This window comes from Mobula hypostoma, chromosome 14, assembly GCF_963921235.1.
Source record: "Mobula hypostoma chromosome 14, sMobHyp1.1, whole genome shotgun sequence".
In the NCBI taxonomy this organism is placed as follows: domain Eukaryota; kingdom Metazoa; phylum Chordata; class Chondrichthyes; order Myliobatiformes; family Myliobatidae; genus Mobula; species Mobula hypostoma.
In genome coordinates this window covers 55,333,524-55,355,658 of record NC_086110.1, presented here as the reverse complement: position 1 = coordinate 55,355,658, position 22,135 = coordinate 55,333,524, and the positions used below count along the sequence as shown (strand labels likewise).

The following is a 22,135-nucleotide window of genomic DNA, read 5'->3' as shown; positions in this document are numbered from 1 at the left end:
CAAGAGCACTTGACAATTAGTAGAACGGTCACATGCACAAATGTCAATAATCAAACGCAAATAAATGTGAAGATAAGAACAGACTCAATAATTATCAGCAGAACAAAGAGAGCAGGAAAGAATTTCATGAAAGTTGTTCAGGGACATTTTGGGAATTCCACCTGAGTGAGTTTGTTGAGAAGTTGGATAGCTACGGGAAAGAAGTCTTGGAGATGACGTGTTCTGATGGTGATGGACCTGTAGCATCTCCCTGATGGCAATTTGGTGAACAGGTGACTGCTGGGATGGGTGGAGTCAGCAGTAATTTTTCCAGCTCCTTTCTTTGCTCTGGCATTGAACTTGTCTTTTAATATCGGTAGCTGACAGCCAAGAATCAATACACATAATACATGACCCTCCCACCCACCACCCCCTCCCGACCGTCACACTCACATACTTAGTTACCTTCACTCTGATTATTGTAAGTGCATCTGACACCGAGAAAGGCAAAGCCAGTGTCTTTAGTTTTGCTCTAAAATCCACACTCTCATTGCACCTACTGTGCCCTCTTCTCTGATCACCATTTTAACCTTAATGTTACATGCTAGAGTCAAGTTGCCAGCCTTGTATCCGCATGTCACTTTTGTAAAACCTGGCCTTCCTTTTCACCACTTACTGAAACTGATGATTGTTTTAGCTTCCCACAGACTGGATCAGCCTTTTAGTAAAATAGCATAAATGATGGTAATCTGAAATAAAATGGAAATACCTTCCACAGATCTTATAAATAGAACAGAGCACTTTCTTCTTCAATTTAAAAAAAAATTATTCCAAAGCCCTCCTGACCAGACAACAGCTACAGAGAAAATGCAGTGCAGGTAGAGAAGGAGGATGAGAGGAGACATGATAGAGATGTACAAGATAAAAAGAGGAATAGATAGAGTGGATAGCCAGCGCCTCTTCCCCAGGGCACCACTGCTCAATACAAGAGGACATGGCTTTAAGGTAAGGGGTGGGAAATTCAAGGGGGATATTAGAGGAAGGTTTTTTACTCAGAGAGTGGTTGGTGCATGGAATGCACTGCCTGAGTCAGTGGTGGAGGCAGATACACTAGTGAAGTTTAAGAGACTACTAGACAGGTATATGGAGGAATCTAAGGTTGGGGCTTATATGGGAGGCAGGGTTTGAGGGTCGGCACAACATTGTGGGCCGAAGGGCCTGCACTGTGCTGTACTATTCTATGTTCTATGTTCTATTGAGGGAACAATCATAATTAACACATTAAGTTATAATGAAGTTCAAGCAACATTAAAGGAAACTTGTCACATTAAAAGGTAAAGGTTTTTGTTAAATTTAAAAATAACCATCCTGGTTAATACCTGGCCAAGGTACTTCTTCCAAATTGGTTCAGGTTTGTCCACTTCAAAATCATTCCATCCAAACTTATGCCGTCGCTCGAGCACCTGAACCTCTGTGAGACCATTCTCCAAATCAGCCTATCACCAAAGATATTATTTAAAAATTATTTATGGCAAGTTATTTTCTTAAAATTATAACCACAAATGCACTTTTCTAAATTATATGATCATGGTATTCTTTCAGGCAATTTTCATGGTTCAAATTAGGTATCTCTATTGCTGTATAGTGCAATGTGTAACGTAGTATAATAGTTTGGGAACTTAATTTCTTTTATTGATACAAGTATCAATGCCAGCTTTCAACATAATTTTATTTCCCATCTATTTCCCAGTGATGCTTTTTCATACATAGCAGCAGCCATTTCACATGTTGACTGATTCCAAGATAAATTGGATATTTGGATTTTCAGAAAGCTTTCATAGTGCCCCACACAGGACAAGGTGAGAGAAGGTTTGACTTGGCGGTAACAGACTGACATGAATTGAAAACTGGTTATAAGATGGAAAGCAAAAAAAAAATTACTGGAGTTGATAATCTCTTGGTACATGGTACAGGTTTCAAATATAAACACTCCCAGTGAGGAAGCAAGAAATTGAAATGCAGTATTTGGAAAATGAGAAATTGTTCATTTTAGAGCACAATTACAGAAAATGCAATGGGGGGAGACATTAGATCCCGCTAACATTAAAAGGGACACAGGCAATGATACCCAACATGTATGTGCAGTTGGTGGGTAAGGCAAATGGTATGTTGGCCGTTATTATTCGTAGATTTGAACATACAACTAAAGATGTCTTATAGCAATTACATAGGGGCCTGGTGACACTGCTCCCAAAATATTTGGTATAGTTTTGGTCCATTCACCTAAAGAAATAGATATACTTGCCATAGAAAAAATGTGCAACAAAACTCACTGGAGTAATTCCAGGGGTGACAGGTTTGAGGACAGATTGAGTAAACTGGGCTGGATTTTCCCAGAGTTCAGAAACTTATTCAAACTTACATCACTTTGTCTGGATTTAACAGAAGTATGTTGGAAGGGTGTTTCCCTTGCTGAAATCATATAGTGTAGAACCAGGGATTACAGTCCCAGAATGAAAACGAAAGGCCAAATAAAACTAAGATGAGGAGAATGCTTTTTTTTATGCAAAGGATGCAGTGCAAGCAGATAGTGCTGAGAAAGAAGATAAGCCATGATCTTGTTGAATGCTGGAACTGGCTTTGAAGGCCTACGTCTTCTGCTTCTTCTTGTAGTTTATGTCTTTTTAAGTACTGTTCTGGAATTATTCAGTTCAAAGCCCACCCAAGATCTGATCTTTATAGGTAAGGGAAATTTAATGGAAACTATGGCCTTGATGGGGGTAGGGAGTTTTCAATTCAAATATAGAATATCCAAACCAAAATAAAAAGGTTATCAACTCCCACTGGGTTACACAAGCAAGCTACAGCCTGAGAAGGCATTGTACTGACATGAAATGAAGAGTGACTGCAAAGATTCAACTACTACTGGCTGCTCATGAATAAAACTTAGGATATAGAATTAATATGATCTAAGAAATCTAAATCTTATTTTATTACAGTGATTTTGGCTTGGCATGACTATTCATAGTTTTATGAATAAGCAAACAGCAATTTCAGGCATCCTTCTCAAGGTAGGAAAGATTTTTGCTCCAACACTATGCACTGAAAGTACAAATAAGTATTCGAATAAAAATTGATGACAACATCTCATTCTTACCTCAAGGTTCCTTATTAAGTCATCAAAATGGCGTATGCTGGCTTCCTTGGAAGACACTGGACGGATTGATTCTTTTTTGCTGCTAACTTTTAGTTCCTGGAGCTCTGCATCTGTCTGTTGGTGAATATTTAGATTATGAAGACACGCAGTCCTCTTTTATTGTCATTTAGTAATGCATGCATTAAGAAATGATATATTTCCTCCGGTGTAATATCACAGAAACACAGGACAGACCAAGACTGAATAAACTAACAAAACCACATAATTATAACATATAGTTACAACAGTGCAACAATACCATAACTTGATGAAGAAGTCCATGAGCACAGTAAAAAGTTCAAAGTCTCTCAAATGTCCCACATCTCACGCAGACGGGAGAAGGAAGAAAAACTCTCCCTGCCATGCCAACCACAGTCCGACTCTGAGTCATCCGAAAACTTCGAGCCTCCGATTCAGCTCTCCGACACCGAGTACTGAGTGCCAGCTCTATCCGAACGATTTGACCTCAATCTCGGTTGCCAACAGCAGGCAAAGCTGGGGATTTTGAGGCCTTCCCTCCAGAAGATTCCCGACCACACAGTAACGACAGCAGCAAACGGGCGTTTCAGAAATTTCTCCAGATGTTCCTCTGTGCTTTCACATCCGTCTCCATCAAATCAGAATTGTCCACAGCCCCTATTTAACGGATACGATATCATTTTTCACTGGAAGGCTGCGCACACGCGGTGTGCTGCTCTCTCTCCTCCCGCCAGAGTATTGTAAATATTGTAAATGTTTGTGGGCATTGTGTCATCTACAGTAAAATTTGCAATTTGCACAATTTACAGCATATCAGCTTTCTAATATTTTACCAAGAAAATCAAGTTGAAAGAAAAAAAACTCTTCAAAAGTGTTTATACATTTAATTAATATTAGGTTAAGATATGTCCCAAAATCTAGCTCAATTGCCTCATTTTACACAAAAATACTACATGTTTTTGGCTCATATTATCATAATGGTGAATATACAGCCCCAATAGCTGTGTAACAGTAGCATACAGGAGCGGCACAGTTGCCCAGCGGTTAAAGCAATCATTCTACAGTGCCAGCAACACACACACGAAATGCTAGAGGAACTCAGCCGGCCAGGCAGCATTTATGGAAAAAAAGTACGGTTGGGCCAAAACTCTTTGGCAGGACAGAAGAAAAAAAGCTCAGGAGTAGATTTAAAAGGTGGGGGGAGGGGAGAGAGAAACGCCAGGTGATAGGTGAAACCTGGAGAGGGAGGGATGAAATAAAGAGCTGGGAAGTTGATTAGTGAAAGAAGCAGAAGGCCATGGAAGAAAGGAAAAAGGGGGGGGAGGAGCACCAGAGGGAGGCGATGGGCAGGCAAGCAGATAAGGTGAGAGAGGGAAAAGGGGATGGGAAATGGTGAGGGTGGGGGGTGGAGAACATCACCGGAAGTTCGAGAAATTGATGTTCATGCCATCAGTTGCACGCTACCCAAATGGAATATGAGATGACGTTGTTCCTCCAATCTCAGTGTGGCTTCATCATGACAGTGGAGGAGGCCATGGATCGACATATCGGAATGGGAGTGGGAAGTGGAATTAATTGTTACTCCAGATCCAATGCAGCACAAGAAGAAACACATCAACCAAGCTGGCTCTGGTTGAATAATACACAGGTTGGTATCCGTGATTCAATCATGCTCAGCTGGTTTATCAATGACCGACTTTCAGTCACGGGTCCAGGATGCTGGTTGGACATTGCAGGCCAGGCAGCATCTCTAGGAAGAGGTACAGTTGAAGTTTCGGGCTGAGACCCTTCGTCAGGAAGTGTCTCGGCCCGAAGCGTCGACTGTACCTCTTGCTAGAGATGCTGCCTGGCCTGCTGCGTTCACCAGCAATTTTGATGTGTGTTGCTTGAATTTCCAGCATCTGCAGAATTCCTTGTGGTTGGACATTGTTCTCTTCCATTGGTATATACAAATAATGAAAAACATGGGCTCAAAAACAACTAAAGCACGTACCGTCAAGCTCAAGAACAGCTTCTATCCCACTTTTATAAGACTATTAAATAGTTCCCTAGTTCAATAAATTGGACTTTTGACCTCACAATCTACCTCGTTATGATTTTGCACCTTCTTCTTTACCTATAGAACACTTTCTCTGTAGCTATCACACTGTATTCTGCATTCTTGCTGTTCTGGATCTGCAGAATCTCTCGTGTTTGTTAGTGTTTTTACCTTGTTTTACCTCAGTGCATCGTATAATGGTCTGATCAGTATGAACAATATGCAAGAAAAGCTTTTCACTGCATCTTGGTACATGTCACAGTAATAAACTCATTCCAGTTGAAAGTAACTAACACACACACACACAATGTTGGAGGAACTCAGCAGGTCAGGCATTATCTATGCAAAAGAGTAAACAGTTAAAAGCTTCTGGCCAAGAAAGGTTTTGGCTCGAAACTGTGACTGATTACTCTTTTCCATAGATGCTGCCTGACCTGTTGAATTCCTCCGGAATTTTGTGTGTGCTGCTTTGGATTTCCAGCAAATGCAGATTCTCTCATGTTGTAATTCCAACCGACATCAGTTTTCAGACTTTATTGGGAGGAGGGCGTGGTGCTGTTACTGAGAAGGAGTGAGTGGTAGTGTTAGACACTATGACCCACAAGTTCAGTATCATGGCCACAGGAGTGGAATGAAGCCAACAAGAAGGATAAGCAAATGAAAAAAAATAGCCAAGCCAAAATCAGGTTTAATTTCACTGGCATATGTTGTGAAAATGGTGTGTTATTAGCAACAGTACATTGCAATACACAATAATAAAATGTTAAATTACAATAAGCAATGTATTTCTGTGAGCACTTGGTCCATAATGACAGACGAAGAAGCTCGTTAATACAACAACAGCTTTATTGTGATAAACACAAAGCAGACTGGACACCATGACCCGGAGAGTGAACCCAACCAGTCTCATACAGACAGGGGAGGTGAGCATCACACACGCTGGTTATAGTTAGGGGGAGACCCACAAATACACTAGCGAATAACTGTATGACCCAAGCTAAAATGTAACAATAAACAAACTGGAACTTTACACCATAATCCCACAAAAGCATTTTAACACAAGAACAATAAACAGTGCTGGTCATTAGAAGTGCAGGGGTAGCCTGCTGACTAACCCCCACATCCCCCCCACCCAAAGGGCGTCACAATATTTTTAAAAATTAAATTAAATAAGAAGCAAAAAAGAGAGCAAAACAAAATATTGAGGTTGCGTCCATTCAGAAATCTGATGGCAGAGGGGAAGAAGCTGTTCCTAAAGATTGAGTGCATGTCTTCAGGCTCTTCAACTGCCTCCTTCATGGAAGCAATGAGAAGAGCATACATTCTGGAGTCCTTAATGATGGATGCCACTTTCTTGTAGCATTGCCTTTTGAATATGCCCTTGATGCTGGGGAGCTGAGTACCATGATGGACCTGGCTGAGTTCACAATTTTCAGCAACTTTTTTCAATCCTGTGCAATCGACCCTCCAGACCAGACGATTATGCAATCAGTTAGAATGCTCCCCATGGTACATCTGGAGAAACTTGTGAGAGTATTTAGTGTCATACCAAACCATTTAAGGAAAATTACCCAGTAGCTGCTGTGATTGGGAGTGGCTAGCTACTTTGGAGACATCATTGGGACTTCTATCAGCAGATGGGCATCAGCAAGTGTGTATAGAAATTGGTTCTTAAGTTTTACATCTGCTGGTCTTCTGTAATCAATGTAAATGATTATTAACATGCCAGAGCTCAGAGTTCAGTGTCTGTTGAACCTCTGGCTCCTCCTTTGGTTACTCCTGTCAAAACTTACCACAGCACCTCAAGTACTTCAAGTATACCCACTTGATATTCACAGTGAATGATTACTAAACAGTGAAGGAAACAGATTTATATGGTTACCTTAAACAGGCAAGAAAAACACCAATGTTATGAGACAAAAGAAGGTTGCTATGCTCGATACTCATTTGCCAATATTTGAAAGTGTAATTTATTCGAGGACATGCGATGAAATTCTTCTCGCTAGAATCCCATGGCCAGCAGGATAAGTAGAATTTTATCTTGGATTGAGATCACAGATTTTGAACTGAGAATAGACCTTTAAGTAATACCTTCTATGATGTGAGGTAGCCCCAAGGCAGAAATTCCCAGAAAGATTTGATGTTTCAAAGAAAATAAGGTAAATTTTGATTTGGTTTCAATATCATGAGTGGGTGCAGCCTGAGTTGAGTAAGTACAGCCAATGAAGTTGGAAGATGAGTGACAATGACATTATGGGCATGTCAGCACAGATGAATTTTGAATGCTCTAGCATTTTGATTCCATTGTGAAGGAAGAAGCATTTCTGCAGATATCCTTAGAATTAAAAGGGTGAGGTTTGATATGTATTGTAACATGATCTGTGGAAGACAGGCCAAATAATTGTTTCATATCCTTCAATGCCCTCATGTATCCAGATTAAAAATGGTGGATTTGTGAGTCTGGAAGGTAAAAAAAAATAGATCCAACAAATCAATGTAATGTTAATGAACATTTTATTTTATTTAGAGACACAGCACAATAAACAGGCCTTTCTGGTAATAGTATCCCATGCTACTCAATTACACCCAAGTGACCAATTAACCTACCAACCCATAAGCCTTTGGGATGTGGGAGGAAACAGGAGCACCAGGAGGACACCTACATAATCACAGCAGAACATACAAAGGCCAGTGGTGAGATTGAACCCCAGTTACTGTTGCTGTAATAGTGTTATGCTAACTGTCATGCTAGTTGACATTAGAGAAAGAAATAATTCATTTTGTATTTATAGTAGAAATGTAAAAATATGGAAAAGATAAACAATTCCTTGTACTCCAATTCTGTTGGCAATACTGTGGATACCTTAAGAAATTCCATTTCAGGTAAGAATTATATGGAACATGCAAAAAGCCATTATGTTTTTAAAGAAAAAGAATCGCTGTAGAACAAATATGTAATTTATCTTATTAAGTTGTCATTTTTCAAGGTTATGACTGCATTAACTTTTTTTTAGTCAGCAGGACTGGTTTTATATAATATGTATCATAATATCAGTGAAATATAAAGATAATAAAACCTGGAGCCATATCTTTTATTATTCAAATTTCTCAATATTGTACAAATTCCTGGAATATACAGAGAAGAAAAAATTTTCCATGTTTCACATCATTTGGAATTTAGAAGATTGAGGGGGGATCTGATTGAAACGTATAAGATCCTAAAGGGATTGGACAGGCTAGATGCGGGAAGATTGTTCCCGATGTTGGGGAGGTCTAGAACGAGGGGTCACAGTTTGAGGATAGAGGGGAAGCCTTTTAGGACCGAGGTTAGGAAAAACTTCTTCACACAGAGAGTGGTGAATCTGTGGAATTCTCTGCCACAGCAAACTGTTGAGGCCAGTTCATTAGCTATGTTTAAAAGGAAGTTAGATATGGCCCTTGTGGCTACAGGGGTCACGGGGTATGGAGGGAAGGCTGGGTTCTGAGTTGGATGATCAGCCATGATCATAATAAATGGCGGTGCAGGCTCGAAGGGCCGAATGGCCTACTCCTGCACCTATTTTCTATGTTTCTATGTTTCTACTTAGGATCGAGACATAGTCATGTTTGCTTTTGAATTCACAGCATAGTGTGATTGAAATTATATACTGTAGCTGTTGTAGAGACAAAAAACACAAAACATATCAAGCTCAACTAAAAATTTAAATATCTGAAAACATTTGAACAGTCTTGTAATAATTAAAGCCATGAAGCAAAGCAAAAATACTTAAAGCAAATATCACTTACCTCATCATTTATGTAGCCTACAATTGCCATGAATTGAAATCAATGCACGTGCTCCACACCAGATCCACTCTCGCAAGTTATCTCAGATGTCACTCAAAAGATACCCGTCGTTTGCCTTAACAACCAACACATCCAAGGTTGTGTGCTGGAAGCAGCCCACAAATATCAGCACACATTCTAGTGTCAACATAACATGCCCACCATGCTTGGCAGAACAAAAAAACACAACAAAACAGAATACAACTAGCAAAAAAGCAACAACAACAAGATCAAGCTCCATCTTCTCTCACAACCACCCTCTAACCAGAGGGCAGGCCATATTTGGCCCTCAGTCTCCAGTAGTACTTGAAAAGTGGGAGGTCTTCAAATATGAAATTTTGAGACTACAAAGCTCATATGTGCCTGCCAGAATAAAAGGTAAAGTGTAAGGAACCTTGGTTTTCAAGCAATATTGAGGCCCTGGTTAAGAGAAAAAAGGTGTAGCATAGCACGTATAGACAAGTAGGAAGACCTGAGATGCTTATGGAGTACAGGAAATGCAAGAGAACACTGAAGAACTCAGGAAGGCTAAAAGAAGGCATGAAGTTGCTCTAACAGACAAGGTGAAGGAGAATCCCAAGGATTGCTAGGGACAAGATTAGCCCTTGGGAAGTCCAGAATGGTGATCCGTGTGTGGAGCCAAAACAGACCAGGGGTGGCGGGGAGAACTTAAATGCATTCTCTGCATCTGTATTTACTCAGGAGATGGACACAGAGTCTATAGAAGTGAGGCAAAGTGGCATCAACTTCATGGACCCTGCACACATTACAGAGGAGGTATTTGCTGCCCTGAGGCAAATCAGGGTGGATAAATCCCCAGGGCCTGACAAGGTGTTCCCTCAGACCCCATGGGAGGTAAGTGCAGAAATTGCTGGGGCACTAGCAGAAATATTTTAAACATCCTTAGCTAAAGGAGAGGTACCAGAGGAATGGAGGATAGCCAATGTTGATCCACTATTTAAAAAAGCTCTAAACAGAAACCAGGAAATTATAGGCCAGTGAGCCTGACATCAGTTGTGGGAAAGTTATTGTAAGATATTCTAAGGGACCGGATATACAAGTATTCGGATAGATATGGACTGATTAAGGATAGTCCGCATGGATTTGTGCTTGGTATTTCACGTCTAACCAAGCTTATAGAACTTTTTGAGGAAGTTACCAGGAAAGTGGATGAAGATAAAGCAGTGGATGTTGTCTACATGGATTTTAGTAAGGAATTGACTAGGTCCTGCATGGGAAGCTGGTCAAGAAGGTCAAGAGGCTCAGCATTCAAGTTGAGGTAGTAAATTGGATTAGACTTCGGCTTTGTGGGAGAAGCCAGAGGGTGGTAGCAGAGGGCTGCCTCTCTGACTGGAGGCCCCTGACTAGTGGAGTGCTACAGGGACTGGTGCTGGGTCCTTTGTTGTTTGTCATCTATATCAATGATCTGGATGATAATGTGGTTAACTGGATCAGCAAAGTTGTGGATGACACCAAGATTGGGGGTGTAGTGGACAGCAGGGAAGGCTATCAAGGCTTGAAGAGGGATCTGCGTCAGCTGGAAAATTGGGCTGATAAATGGTAGATGGAATTTGATGCAGAGAAGTATGTGGTTTTGCACTTTGATAGGACCAACCAGGGTGGGTTTTACACAGTAAACAGTAGGGCACTGAGGAGTGTGGTAGAACAAAGGGATCTGGGAATACAGGCACATCATTTGTTGAAAGTGATTTCACAGATAGATAGGTTTGTAAAGAAAGCTTTTGGTATATTGGCCTTCATAAATCAATGTATTGAGTACAGAAGATGAGATGTTATGTTGAAGTTAACAAGAAGTTGTTGAGGCCTAATTTGGAGTATTGTGTGCAGTTTTGGTCACCTATCTACAGGAAAGATGTAAACAAAGTTGGAAGAGTGCAGAAAAAATTTTCAAGGATGTTGACTAGTCTAGAGAACCTGAGTTATAAGGAAAGATTGAATATGTTAGGACTGTATACTCCAGAACATAAAAAATTGAAAGGAGATCTGATAGAGGTATACAAAATTATGAGGGGTGTAGATAGGTTAAATGCAAGCATGCTTTCTCCACTGAAGCTGAGAGGGACTACAGCTAGAGGTCATGGCTTAAGGGTGATAGGTGAGAAGATTGAGGGGGAACATGAGGGGAAACTTTACTCAGAGAGTTGTGAGAGTGTGGAATGAGTTGCCAGCACAAGTGGTCTATGAGAGCTCAATTGCAACATTTAAGAGAAGTTTGGTTAGGTACATAGATGGTAGGGATATGGGGGACTAGGGTCCCGTTACAAATCCTTGGGAGCAGGCAGGTTAAGTGTTTTTTGGCATGGACTAGATGGGCCAAAGGGCCTGTTTCTGTGCTGTACTTCTCTATGATTCTAGACTCGGGCTCGCAGACATCGGACCTTTGAGTTTCCCCAGCAGACTTGTAGTGATTCACAGACTGACCTCTTAACCTCACTCTACCATTGATCAGCCAATCCAGCAAAGGGACCTGACTAGGAAATAGTTGCTAGAGTTTAGTTACTATTTTGTGACTTCACAGTTCACAGATTCCCAAACCTACCAATACTTATATAAGAAAATGTAGTTCTGCTTGCAACTGCCTGAATTTCCCAGAAAAATGCAGGTCAGTAAATTATCTTAATTGATAGGGCCCCAAACAATTCTTCCAGATGAAGCAACCCTTCACCTATGAATCTATTGGAGCATCTATCTGCTGCTCCCAGTACAGCTTCCTCTACATTGGCAAGACCAAACATAAATTGGAGGACCACGTTGTTGAACTCCTCTGCGCCATCTGCCCAAACCGGAATTTCCCATTTGCCAACTGTTTTAATTCCTATTCCAATTCCTGTTCTGACATGTTGGACATGATGAGGCCACCCTCAGAACGGATGAGCAACACCTCATATTCTGTTTAGGTAGCCTCCAACCTGATGGTATGAACATCAATTTCTCATTTTGACATATTTTTCCTTCCTCCATCACTTCTTCTATCTCCTAATCTGGCCTCTTACCTCTTCTCCTCACCTGTCTATAATCTCCCCTGCTGCCCTGTCTTCATCCCCTTCTCCCATGTTCCACTCTCCTCTCCTATCAGATTCCTTCTTTTCCAACCCCTTACCTTTTCCAACCCCTTACCTTTTCCAACCCCTTACCTTTTCCATCCACCTGGCTTCACCCATCAACTTCTAGGTATCCCTTTTCTCTTCCCCACATCTTTTTATTCTGGCAGCTTCCCCCTTCCTTCCCAATCCTGAAGAAGGATCTTGGCCTGAAACGTCGACTGTTAATTCACTTCTACAGATGCTGCCTGACCTGCTGAGTTCCTCCAACATTTTGTACACGTTGCTCTGGATCTGCAAAATCTCTTGTGTTTTTAATTAATAAGTGTTAGCTTTCAACAAAATTGTCTTTGAGAATTGCAAGTAAAACTGACCTCTACAGAAGCTGGATGGATACAATTCCATTCCGATGCCACACATTCTTTTTTTAAGAAATGTTCAGCAAGATACCCTCTAAGCTGCTTTTCATGAAAGTGTAAATAGTGACTAATGAAATGGATGTCCATTAATATTGCTGTTAGTTATATAAATGCGATGGCTGGGTGGAGATACACCTCTACCAAAGGACGTGTAAGGTGCTCCTTTCCTCCACTAGCCTGCAGATCACCCTTGGGAAAACATAGCTCCTGTTTAGCCCCCCAATAAGGGTCATGGAAAGCCATGGGAGCAGGCGGCGGGTGCTCATATGAGCAACTGGTGCGCATCACAAGTCCTGGTTATGTATCCATTGATGCCAGACAGACAGTCTCTGACGAGTATTGATAATGGCTGGGGTCAATTGTCTTGTAAAGATACCGCCCAGAAGGCGGCGATGGAAAACCACTTCTGTAAAAACTTTGCCAAGAACAATCATGGTCAAAAGACCGTGATCGCCCACGTTATACAACATGACATACAATGATGATGAAGTTATATAAAAAGTACGTATTACACCAAAGCCAGAATCCCTACACCATTACCCATCAAATTTTCTTCCACAACCACTTCATTCAAATGGTACTAAAGTGATGCCAATTTCTCAGAAGTAGCTCATGGCCGGAAATCACATTTAATCCTTGTGATGCAGAAAATTTTCAAAGAAAAAAAATCATCTTGATCCCACATAAATTAAGGAGATGAAGGAAATTGTGGGTGAGAATAAAGCAAAAGCAATATTAATATTCGTCCCAAACTGAAGGGAAGCAGGTGTTTTATGACTCCTCAGTCCTCTTCTTTTCATACTTGTAAATCAGTTAAGAATTTGAGAGCTAGGATTCCTAATTACAATAATAAATATTAGGTGAAAGATTCTGCAGATGTTGCAAATAATGAGGAACACAAAAAAAAAGTGCTGGAGGAACTCAGCAGGTCATGCAGCAGCCATGGAGAGGGAAAAGCAGTCAATGTTTCACACCGAGGCAATTCATGAGGACTAAATAACAGCATGGCTGCAGTTAGCTTGTTATATTTTCCACAGGATCTTGAGGTACATTTACGAGATTGTTAACAGAACTCAAAGGCCTAAGATATAGGAAGAGTTCGGGCATGCCAGGACTTTATTGCGTGGACCACATGAAACTGAGGGGCATTTTATAGAGGCACACAAGGGGCATACATAGGACGGGTGCACACAATCATTTTCACAGGGAAAGGGAATCAAAAAGTGCGGAGAGATGTAAAAGGAATTTGTGGGGCAACTTCATCATGTTCATATGCAATTGCTGCAAGAGCAAGTGGTTGAGGTAGATAAAATAATGATATTTAAAAGACATCTAGATAGGCATATAGATAGAAAATGTTAAGTGTGGCAAATATAGAATCAGAATTATGTTTAATATCACCAGCATATATCATGGAATTTGTTGTAATGCAGCAGCAGTACATAATAATAAAACTATTATACATATTGTTATAGTTATATTTAAATAAGTAGTTCAAAAAGAGAAAAAAAAGTAGTGAGGTGGTGTTCATGGGTTCAATGTCCACTCAGAAATCTAAGGGGAAGAAGCTATTCCTGAATCGTTGAGTGTGTACCTTCAGGCTTCTGTACCTCCATCCTGATGGTAGCATTGACAAGAGGGTATGACCCGGGTGAAGTTTGTCCTCAATGATGGATGCCACTGTTTGAGACATCGCTCCTTGAATATGCCCTGGATGCTGGGGAGGCTAGTGCCCATGATGGAGCTGACTGAGTTGACAACTTCTTGCAGCTTATTTCGATCCTGTGCAGTGTCCCCCACCCCATACTAGTCAGTGATGCAGCCAGTTAGACTGCTCTCCATGGCACATCTGTAGAAATTTGCAGGCTAAGACGAGCTTAGATAGGCATCTTGGTCAGCATGGGTGGGTTGGGTTGGATCGATGGACCTGTATTACTCTGTGATTCTGTGACACAGAATTCCATTTAAATTTCAACTAAATGCACAAGGATTGTCATAGATTCATAGAAAACTACAGCACAGAAACAAGCCCTTTGACCCATTAGTCCATGCAAACCATTTAAAACACCTACTCCCATCAACTGCACCGGGACCATAGCCCTCCATACCCCTGACCATTCATGTACCTATCCAAACTTCTCTTGAAAATCGAAATCGAGCTTGCATGCACCACTTGCACTGGCAGCTAACATTCTCACGGCCCACTCAGAGAAGAAGCTTCCCCTCATGTTCTCCTTAAAGTCCTTACCTTTCACTCTTAACTCATGACCTGTAGTTGTAATCCCCCCCCCAACCTCAGTTGCTGATTCAGTTTACCATGTTATCATCCAGATTTTTGATATAGATGATAAATAACTCAGGGCTCAGAACTGATCCCTGTGGCACTCCACTGGTCACAGGCCTCCAGTCAGAGAGGCAACTGTCTGCTACCACTCTCTGGCGTCTCCCACAAAGCCGATGTCTAATCCAATTAGACCTTATCCTGAATGTTGAGCAACTGAACCTTCTTGACCGACCTCCCATGTGGGACCTTGTCAAATGTGTTGCTGAAGTCCACATAGAAAACTTGCACTGCCTTATCTTTAACTTTCCTGGTAGCTTCCTCAAAGAAACTCTGTAAGATTGGTTAAACATGATCTACCATGCACAAAGCAGTGCTGACTATCCTGATCAATCTGGGTCTATTCAAATACTTGCATATCCGATCTATTAGACTACTTTCCAATAACTTTCCCACTACAGGCTCTCCTGCCTATTAATTTCCCGGTTTATTTTTGGAGCTTCTCTTAAACAGCAGAAGAACTTTGACTATCTTTCAATCCTCTGGTACCTCGCAAAGGATGATTTAAATATCTCTACCAGGGCCCCTGCAATTTCTGCACATGCCTTCCACAGGGTCCAAGGAAGCACCTTGTCAGACCTTGGGGAATTATCCTCCCTGACTTACCTCAAGACAGCAAACAACTCCTGTGCTGTAACCTGAATTGGATCCATGAAGTCAGCCTTTCTTAGACTGTGTCTATCTCTGAAGTAAATACAGATGCAAAAAAAAAAATCCATTTAAGATCTCCCCCATCTCTTTGGCACCACACATGGATTACCATTCTGATCTTCTAGAGGACCATTTTTTTCCCTTGCAATCCTTTTGCTCTTAACAGCTCTGTAGTAATCCGTAAGATTCTCCTTCACCATGTCAACCTCATGCCTTCTTTTAGCCCTCCTGATTTCTTTAAGTATTCCCTTGCTTTATCCACCAGGTGGCAAATTGACAAAACCGTAGTGATAGAAATCATGTATATAGAGTTTAGTAAGGTGTTTGACAAGGTTCCCTATGGTGGGCTCAAGGCATGAGATCAATGGAAACTTGGCTGTGTGGATTCAGAATTGACTTGCCTGCAGAAGACAGATTATGGTAGTGTATTCTGTTGGTGACTAGTGGTGCTCCACAGGAACCTTTCTGGGATCCTGGTCTCTGTGACTTGGAAGTGGAGGTGTGGGTGTTAAGTTTGCAGAGGGCATGCAGTTCGGAGGTATTGTAGCCTACGTGGAAAGTTGTTGTAGGTCACAACGGAGTATAGACACGACGGAGATCTGGGTGGTGAAGTTGCAGATCGAGTTCAATTCAGAAAACTGTGAAGTGGTATACTTTGGAAAATCAAACTCGAAGGCCGAGTACAAGGTTAATGGCAATATTTAATCGTGGTGTAGAGGAACAGAGGGGTCTTTGGGTTCAAGTCCATAGAGTCCCCGAAGATGCCACGCAAGTTGATAGGGTGGTTAAGGAGGCGTACGTTGCATTTGCATCGGAGGATCGAGTTCAAGAGCTGCTGGGTAACGTTGCAGCTCTATAAAACTCTAATTAGAACACACTTGGAATTTTTTGTTCATTTCTGATTGTCTCAATCTAGAAAGGATGTGGAAACATTAGAAAGGGTATAAACGGGATTTACCAGGATATTGACTGGATTAAAGAACATGTATAACGAGGAAGGGTAGAGCAAGCTAGGGCTTTTCTCCATAAGGCTATAATACGTAGGAGGTAATAGGCTATTCGGCCCACCAATTCTGCGCCAGCATTCCAGCATGGCTGTTTTATTATCCCTCTCATCCCTATTTTCCTGTCTTCTCCCGATAGCATTTTCCTTGGAGAGTAGGCAATGAGAGTTGAATTGACAGGTGTATAAGATTACCAAAGGACAGAATGGATGATCAGCCAGTGATGATCAATATCAGAATACACCTGTTTAAAATAAGCGTGGGGATTGAATCCGTTCACAAATTACGGCGACTTTAGCTTGCTAAGAAAGTGTTTACACTGTTTGGAGAAGTGAAGCGCGCAAACAGCCGCGCCTCTGGAAACTGAGAGACAGCTTGAGGCGACAGTTTTACACAGTAAATTCGCTCAGCCCGCAGATTCAAAGCACGAAGCCTCACCTCGTTCTCCAAGACTTCGTGGTAGTTCCTCCGCGCGAAGATTAGAGAAGCTTTCTGGAAGAGGGTGGAAAATGCCCGTTGCGCCATAGTAACATTTCTCCCTAGTCAATATTAATTTAATCGTGGGAACTACAAACACAGGAGTGAGACCCACCGAGAGAATTATGTAGGGATTGTCTTGCCTTTAAATAATTGAAGGAGGGTCCTGTTGTGAATTTTCTTGCTCCTCCCCCTTGTGGTTCAGGTAATCAAACCACTTGCCAAGTGCACATTTGTAGAAGCGCTTCTCCTAAACAAAACAAAATATGCTTTAGCGTCATCAACAAAGGTAGCAAATTGGATTATCAAACAAAACCCGAAGCTGGCAGAGATACTCTGCGGGTCTGGTGGCTTCTGGAGACAGAAGAAACACAGTGCTTTGTCCACGAGGAAATTGGTAACAAATGGGCGTTAGGGTGCAGAGAAAATTGGGAAGGGCCGAAGGAAATGAAAACTCAGGAAAGTGTGGAAGGTGGGCGGGGTTACGTGCTGAAAGTGGGTGGTAGTACATATCTGTAAGTCGCTCTGATCTGTTGCAATAGCACTTTAGTTTTCTCCTTCCCTACCCCACCCGCCATCGTTTCTCGCGCCCTAAAATCTGTTTATTGCTGACCTATTTCAGCCTTTCATCCAGGACATCTTGCCCCTTCAGCGTGCTGTCCGAGAGTTCCTGCAATAGCTCCTTTCCTGCCATCGGTTCATTAGCTACGAACGTTTTGATATATTACGAGTAAACGATTTCAGACTTTAAAAAAAAATGAAAGAGAAGCAAGGAGCACATTTTTGATTGATGTAACTGATGTCTTCCCTTAGTTTCAGCAAACTGTTGGAGCAGTTCTCTAAGTCTTGACCTGTCAATTACCCAGCGTTGGTTCCTTGTTCAGATATAACTCAATTCAGGGGCTGAGGCTTTTCTAAGGCATTGGTCAGACTGCACTTGTTTGGCACCTTACCTAACAAAGGATGTGCTGGCATTGCAGAGGGTCCAGAGAAGGTTTACCAGAATGATCCCAGGAATAAAGCAGGAATGAGGAGCATTTGATGGCTCTGAGCCTCCAGTCACTGGAGTTTAGAAGAATGAGGGGAATCTCATTGAAACCTCTAGAATATTGAAAAGCCCAGATAAAGTAGCCGGGGAGAGGATGTTTTCTATAGTGAGAGAGTCTAGGACCAAAGGGCACAGCCTTAAAATAGAAGGATGCTCTTCTTAACAGAGAGGTGGTGGAATTCCCTTAGCCAGAGGATCATAAATCTGTGGAATTCATTGCCATGGATGGCTGTGGAATACGAGTCATTGGGTATGTTTACGGTGGAGGTTGATAGGTTCTTCGTTAGTATGGGTATTGAGGGTTACGTGGAAAAGCCAGAAGAATGGAATTGAGTAAGTAATAAATTGGCCATGATAGAATGGCAGAGCAGACTCAATGGCCCAAATGGCCAAATTCTGCTCCTATGTCTTGTGGTCAGGTCGAAGTAGGAATTCAGACCAGAAATCCAGATGCTCATTGTTGGTGAAACTCTGCTAAGACATATAGAGTAAATGGCAAGGACTTCGGGTGTGTTGATGTACAAAGAGATCTTGGGGTGTAAGTTGATGGCCCGTTGTAATTAGTGATACATATGGGTAGGGTAGTGAAGAAGGCATTTAATATACTTGCCATCATGGGCCAAGGAGAGTTGGGACATCATGTTGCAGTTGTATTGCTGTTCAGAGGATTGGGCAACAGTTTTGTCTCCACACTTCAGGAAGGATGTAGAAACAATTCAAAAGAAATTACAGAAAATAGTCACACACATAAAAGTTGCTGGTGAACGCAGCAGGCCGGGCAGCATCTCTGGGAAGAGGTACAGTTGCCGTTTTGGGCCGAGACCCTTCGTCAGGACTCAGCCCAAAACGTTGACTGTACCTCTTCCTAAAGATGCTGCCTGGCTTGCTGCGTTCACCAGCAATTTTTATGTGTGTTGCTTGAAATTTCAGCATCTGCAGATTTCCTTGTGTTTGCGTACAGAAAATAGTCACCAGGATATTGCCTGTAAGCATAAAGAGAGATTGCATATGCTAGGGTTATTCTCACTGAAATGTGGGAGGTGAAGGGATGAACTTATAGATGTTAATAAGATTGATGTGGTCTAGGTAGGGTAGATGGTCAGTAGGGCAGAGGAGTCTGGAACAAGAGGGCATAGCTTTTAAGTTGAGAGGGGAAAGTTTAAGGAGATCTGAGGGGTTATGCTTTCAAACAGAGGTGATATTTATTTGGATCTAGTTGTCAGAGGAGGTGTAGTGGCAGATACAATTAAACATTTAAAAGGCACTTGCAGTCATAGAACACTATAGCACAGAAAAGGCCCTTTGTCCCATCTAGCCTATCCCCTATCCCAACTTATTATTTTTTACCTAGTCCTATATAGACCATAGCCCCCCATACCATTCTTATCTATGTACTTATCCAAACTTTTTAAAAATGTTACAATCAATCTTGCATCCATGACTTCCTCTGGCAGCGCATCTTCACTCTCAGTCCCACAGATTCCCTTTAAATATTTCAGCTTTCACCCAAAACCCATGACCCCTCAATCCAGCCTCACCCAACCTCAGAAGAAAAAAATGTGCATGTATTTACTCTATCTGCACCTCTCATAATTTTATATACCTTTATAAGATCTCCCCCCATTCTTCTACATTCCAGGGAATAAAGTCCTAACTTATTCAACCTTTTCCTGCAACTCATATCCTCAAGTCCTGGTACATTATCCTTGTAAATTATCTCCGCGCACTTTCAAGCTTATTGATAACTTTCCCGTGTGTAGGTGACCCGAACTGCACGCAATGCACCAAATTCAGCCTCACCAGTGTCTTATACAACTTCAACCTAACATTGCAACTTCTGTACTCAATGAAGCCAATATGGCAAAACCTCTCTTTACAACCTTTTCTACCCATGACACCACATTCAAGGAATTATGGATCAATACTTTGAGATCCTTTTGCACTACTGCACTTCTCAGTGCTTGACCATTCACTGTGTAAGTCCCCCCCTGGTTTTTCCTGCCAAAGTAGAGACAATATTTTGGATCAATAAATGTTCATCAAAACTGGATGCCAGATTTTTGACTAAGAATGTTATCTGTTTCTTTTTCTAAAGATGTTGCCTGATCTGCTAAGCGTTTCTATCAATTCCAGTTTTTGTTGCAGATTTCTAGCATCTGCAGGTTTTTTCTTTGATTTTTCACAGAGACTTCACACTAGTCTGCATTAATAAGTTCCATTTGCCATTTTTCCAGCTGGTTCAGATCGCACTGAAAGCCATAATACCCTTCCTTGCTGTCCACTACACCCCTAATCTTGGACAGGAAAGGCACAGAGGGATGCTCACTTAATTAACTAGATAAGCATCACAGTCAGCATGGATAAAGTGGGCCAAATCAATAAATTCTAATAAAATACAAAAGACTTGAATTAAAATAAGATCATATCATTACATTGAATAGTGTATGTTCTATTGTCCCACTGCACAGAGAAACTCCCATTTATTGTGAAGGGGAAGAATAAATGGCAAAAGTAAAGCACAGAAATTTAAATCTGTGTTAGGGTGAGACAAGATTTTGTTGATTTCTTTTCATGTCCAGAGTTACTCTGGGAGAATTTGAGGTAAATGATGAAATTATAATTAGATTTTCCAGGATGAAAACAAAAATGTTGCAAACACTCAGAAGAGCATGCAGCATCTTGGAAAAGAGAAATAGAGACCATATTTTGGATCAATAAATGTTCATCAAAACTGGATGCCAGATTTTTGACTAAGAATTTTATCTGTTTCTTTTTCTAAAGATGTTGCCTGATTTGCTAAGTGTTTCTATCAATTCCAGTGTTTGTTTCAGATTTCTAGCATCTGCAGGTTTTTTCCTTGATTTTTCACAGATTGTTTGGGAATTGATTAAAGGTTACACAAAATTTATAGAATCATAGAAATCATTGAATATGTGTGATTAAAAGAAGAGTATTTGGCCTAACTATGCTGGCCATGCAAGAGATACCCAAACTAATTCCATCATTCCACACTTGGTCCACAGCTTTCTAAATCACAACTCTTTAACTACGCATGTAGGTACAATTTAAATGTAATGAAGGTGTCTGCATCTATCACACTTTCATACAGTGAGTTCTTGATCTCATCCATTCTTTGGGTAAACAGTTATTGTTTTTTATTCATCTTCCCTCTACTCCTCCTTCCATTTATTTTTAAATCTTTGACTCTTCTGTTAAGATAAACAGGTAATCTTATTTACATCTTCCAGGCCTATATAATCTTAACCACTTCAGTTAAGCCTTCCTTCTTCCCGTGTTCCAAAGAGTTAACCATTTGGTGTCTGACACAACCTTTTATTGCCTTATGTTCATTTCTATGCATCATATTGTTCGGGATATTCAAGCATCTTGGACTCGCAATTAGCTTTATTATCACTGATATAATCATGAAATTTATTTTATGGCAGCAGTACAATGCAAAAATTAAGGCACAGAAATAAATAAATAAATAAATAGCGCAAAAAGAGGAATACTGAGGTGGTTTTAAAAACGCAAACAACAGGAATTCTGCAGATGCTGGAAATTCAAGCAACACACATCAAAGTTGCTGGTGAACGCAGCAGGCCAGGCAGCATCTCTAGGAAGAGGCGCAGTCGACGTTTCAGGCCGAGACTACTGAGGTGGTGTTCATGGATAAATCTGATGGTGGGAGGAAAGAAGCTGTTCCTAAAATTTTGAGTATGGGCCACTCTGACCCAGAATGGTAGCACCTGCAAGGGTTCCTGCTCGGGATACGAGCAAAGGCCAACAGCAGATCTTTGCTGTTCAGTAACCGAACTTATGATGGAGAAGGCGGATGAGCTACGACCTCAAATGACAACGACTATAGTATAGGCGGATGAACATTTGGGAAGAGAATGGCAATTTCTTCAGTTCGCCCAATGGAAGGCAATAGCAAACCACCGTTGTTTAGATACTAGGTTTGCTAGAATCTATTTGCTTAGAAAAGCATGGTCAAACTCACAAAATGTATCACACAACAACAGCATCAAGAGGATCTTCAAGACAATTCTGAAGATGCTTCGCTTGGTAGGGTTGATTCTGGGCAGCAGGGGATCTCCAACCGTCATCGAGCTA

At 41.3% G+C, this 22,135-nt stretch overlaps 1 protein-coding gene across 5 annotated transcripts in view; it reads right to left on the bottom strand.

Annotated features, from left to right (window-relative positions):
• The window catches only part of LOC134356302 (calcium-transporting ATPase type 2C member 2-like), a 73,464-nt gene extending 56,257 nt beyond the window's left edge, over positions 1-17,207 (bottom strand). For all 5 annotated transcript variants that reach the window (XM_063067153.1, XM_063067156.1, XM_063067155.1 and 2 more), the window contains exons 1-3: positions 16,933-17,207; positions 3,137-3,250; positions 1,359-1,475 (exon numbers count right to left, since the gene is read on the bottom strand). In XM_063067153.1, coding sequence (XP_062923223.1) covers positions 1,359-1,475; positions 3,137-3,250; positions 16,933-17,019 — 318 coding nt within the window. In that variant the 5' untranslated portion in view covers positions 17,020-17,207. The remainder of the gene's footprint in view (positions 1-1,358; positions 1,476-3,136; positions 3,251-16,932) is intronic.
• Between the last annotated feature and the right edge of the window lie 4,928 nt (positions 17,208-22,135).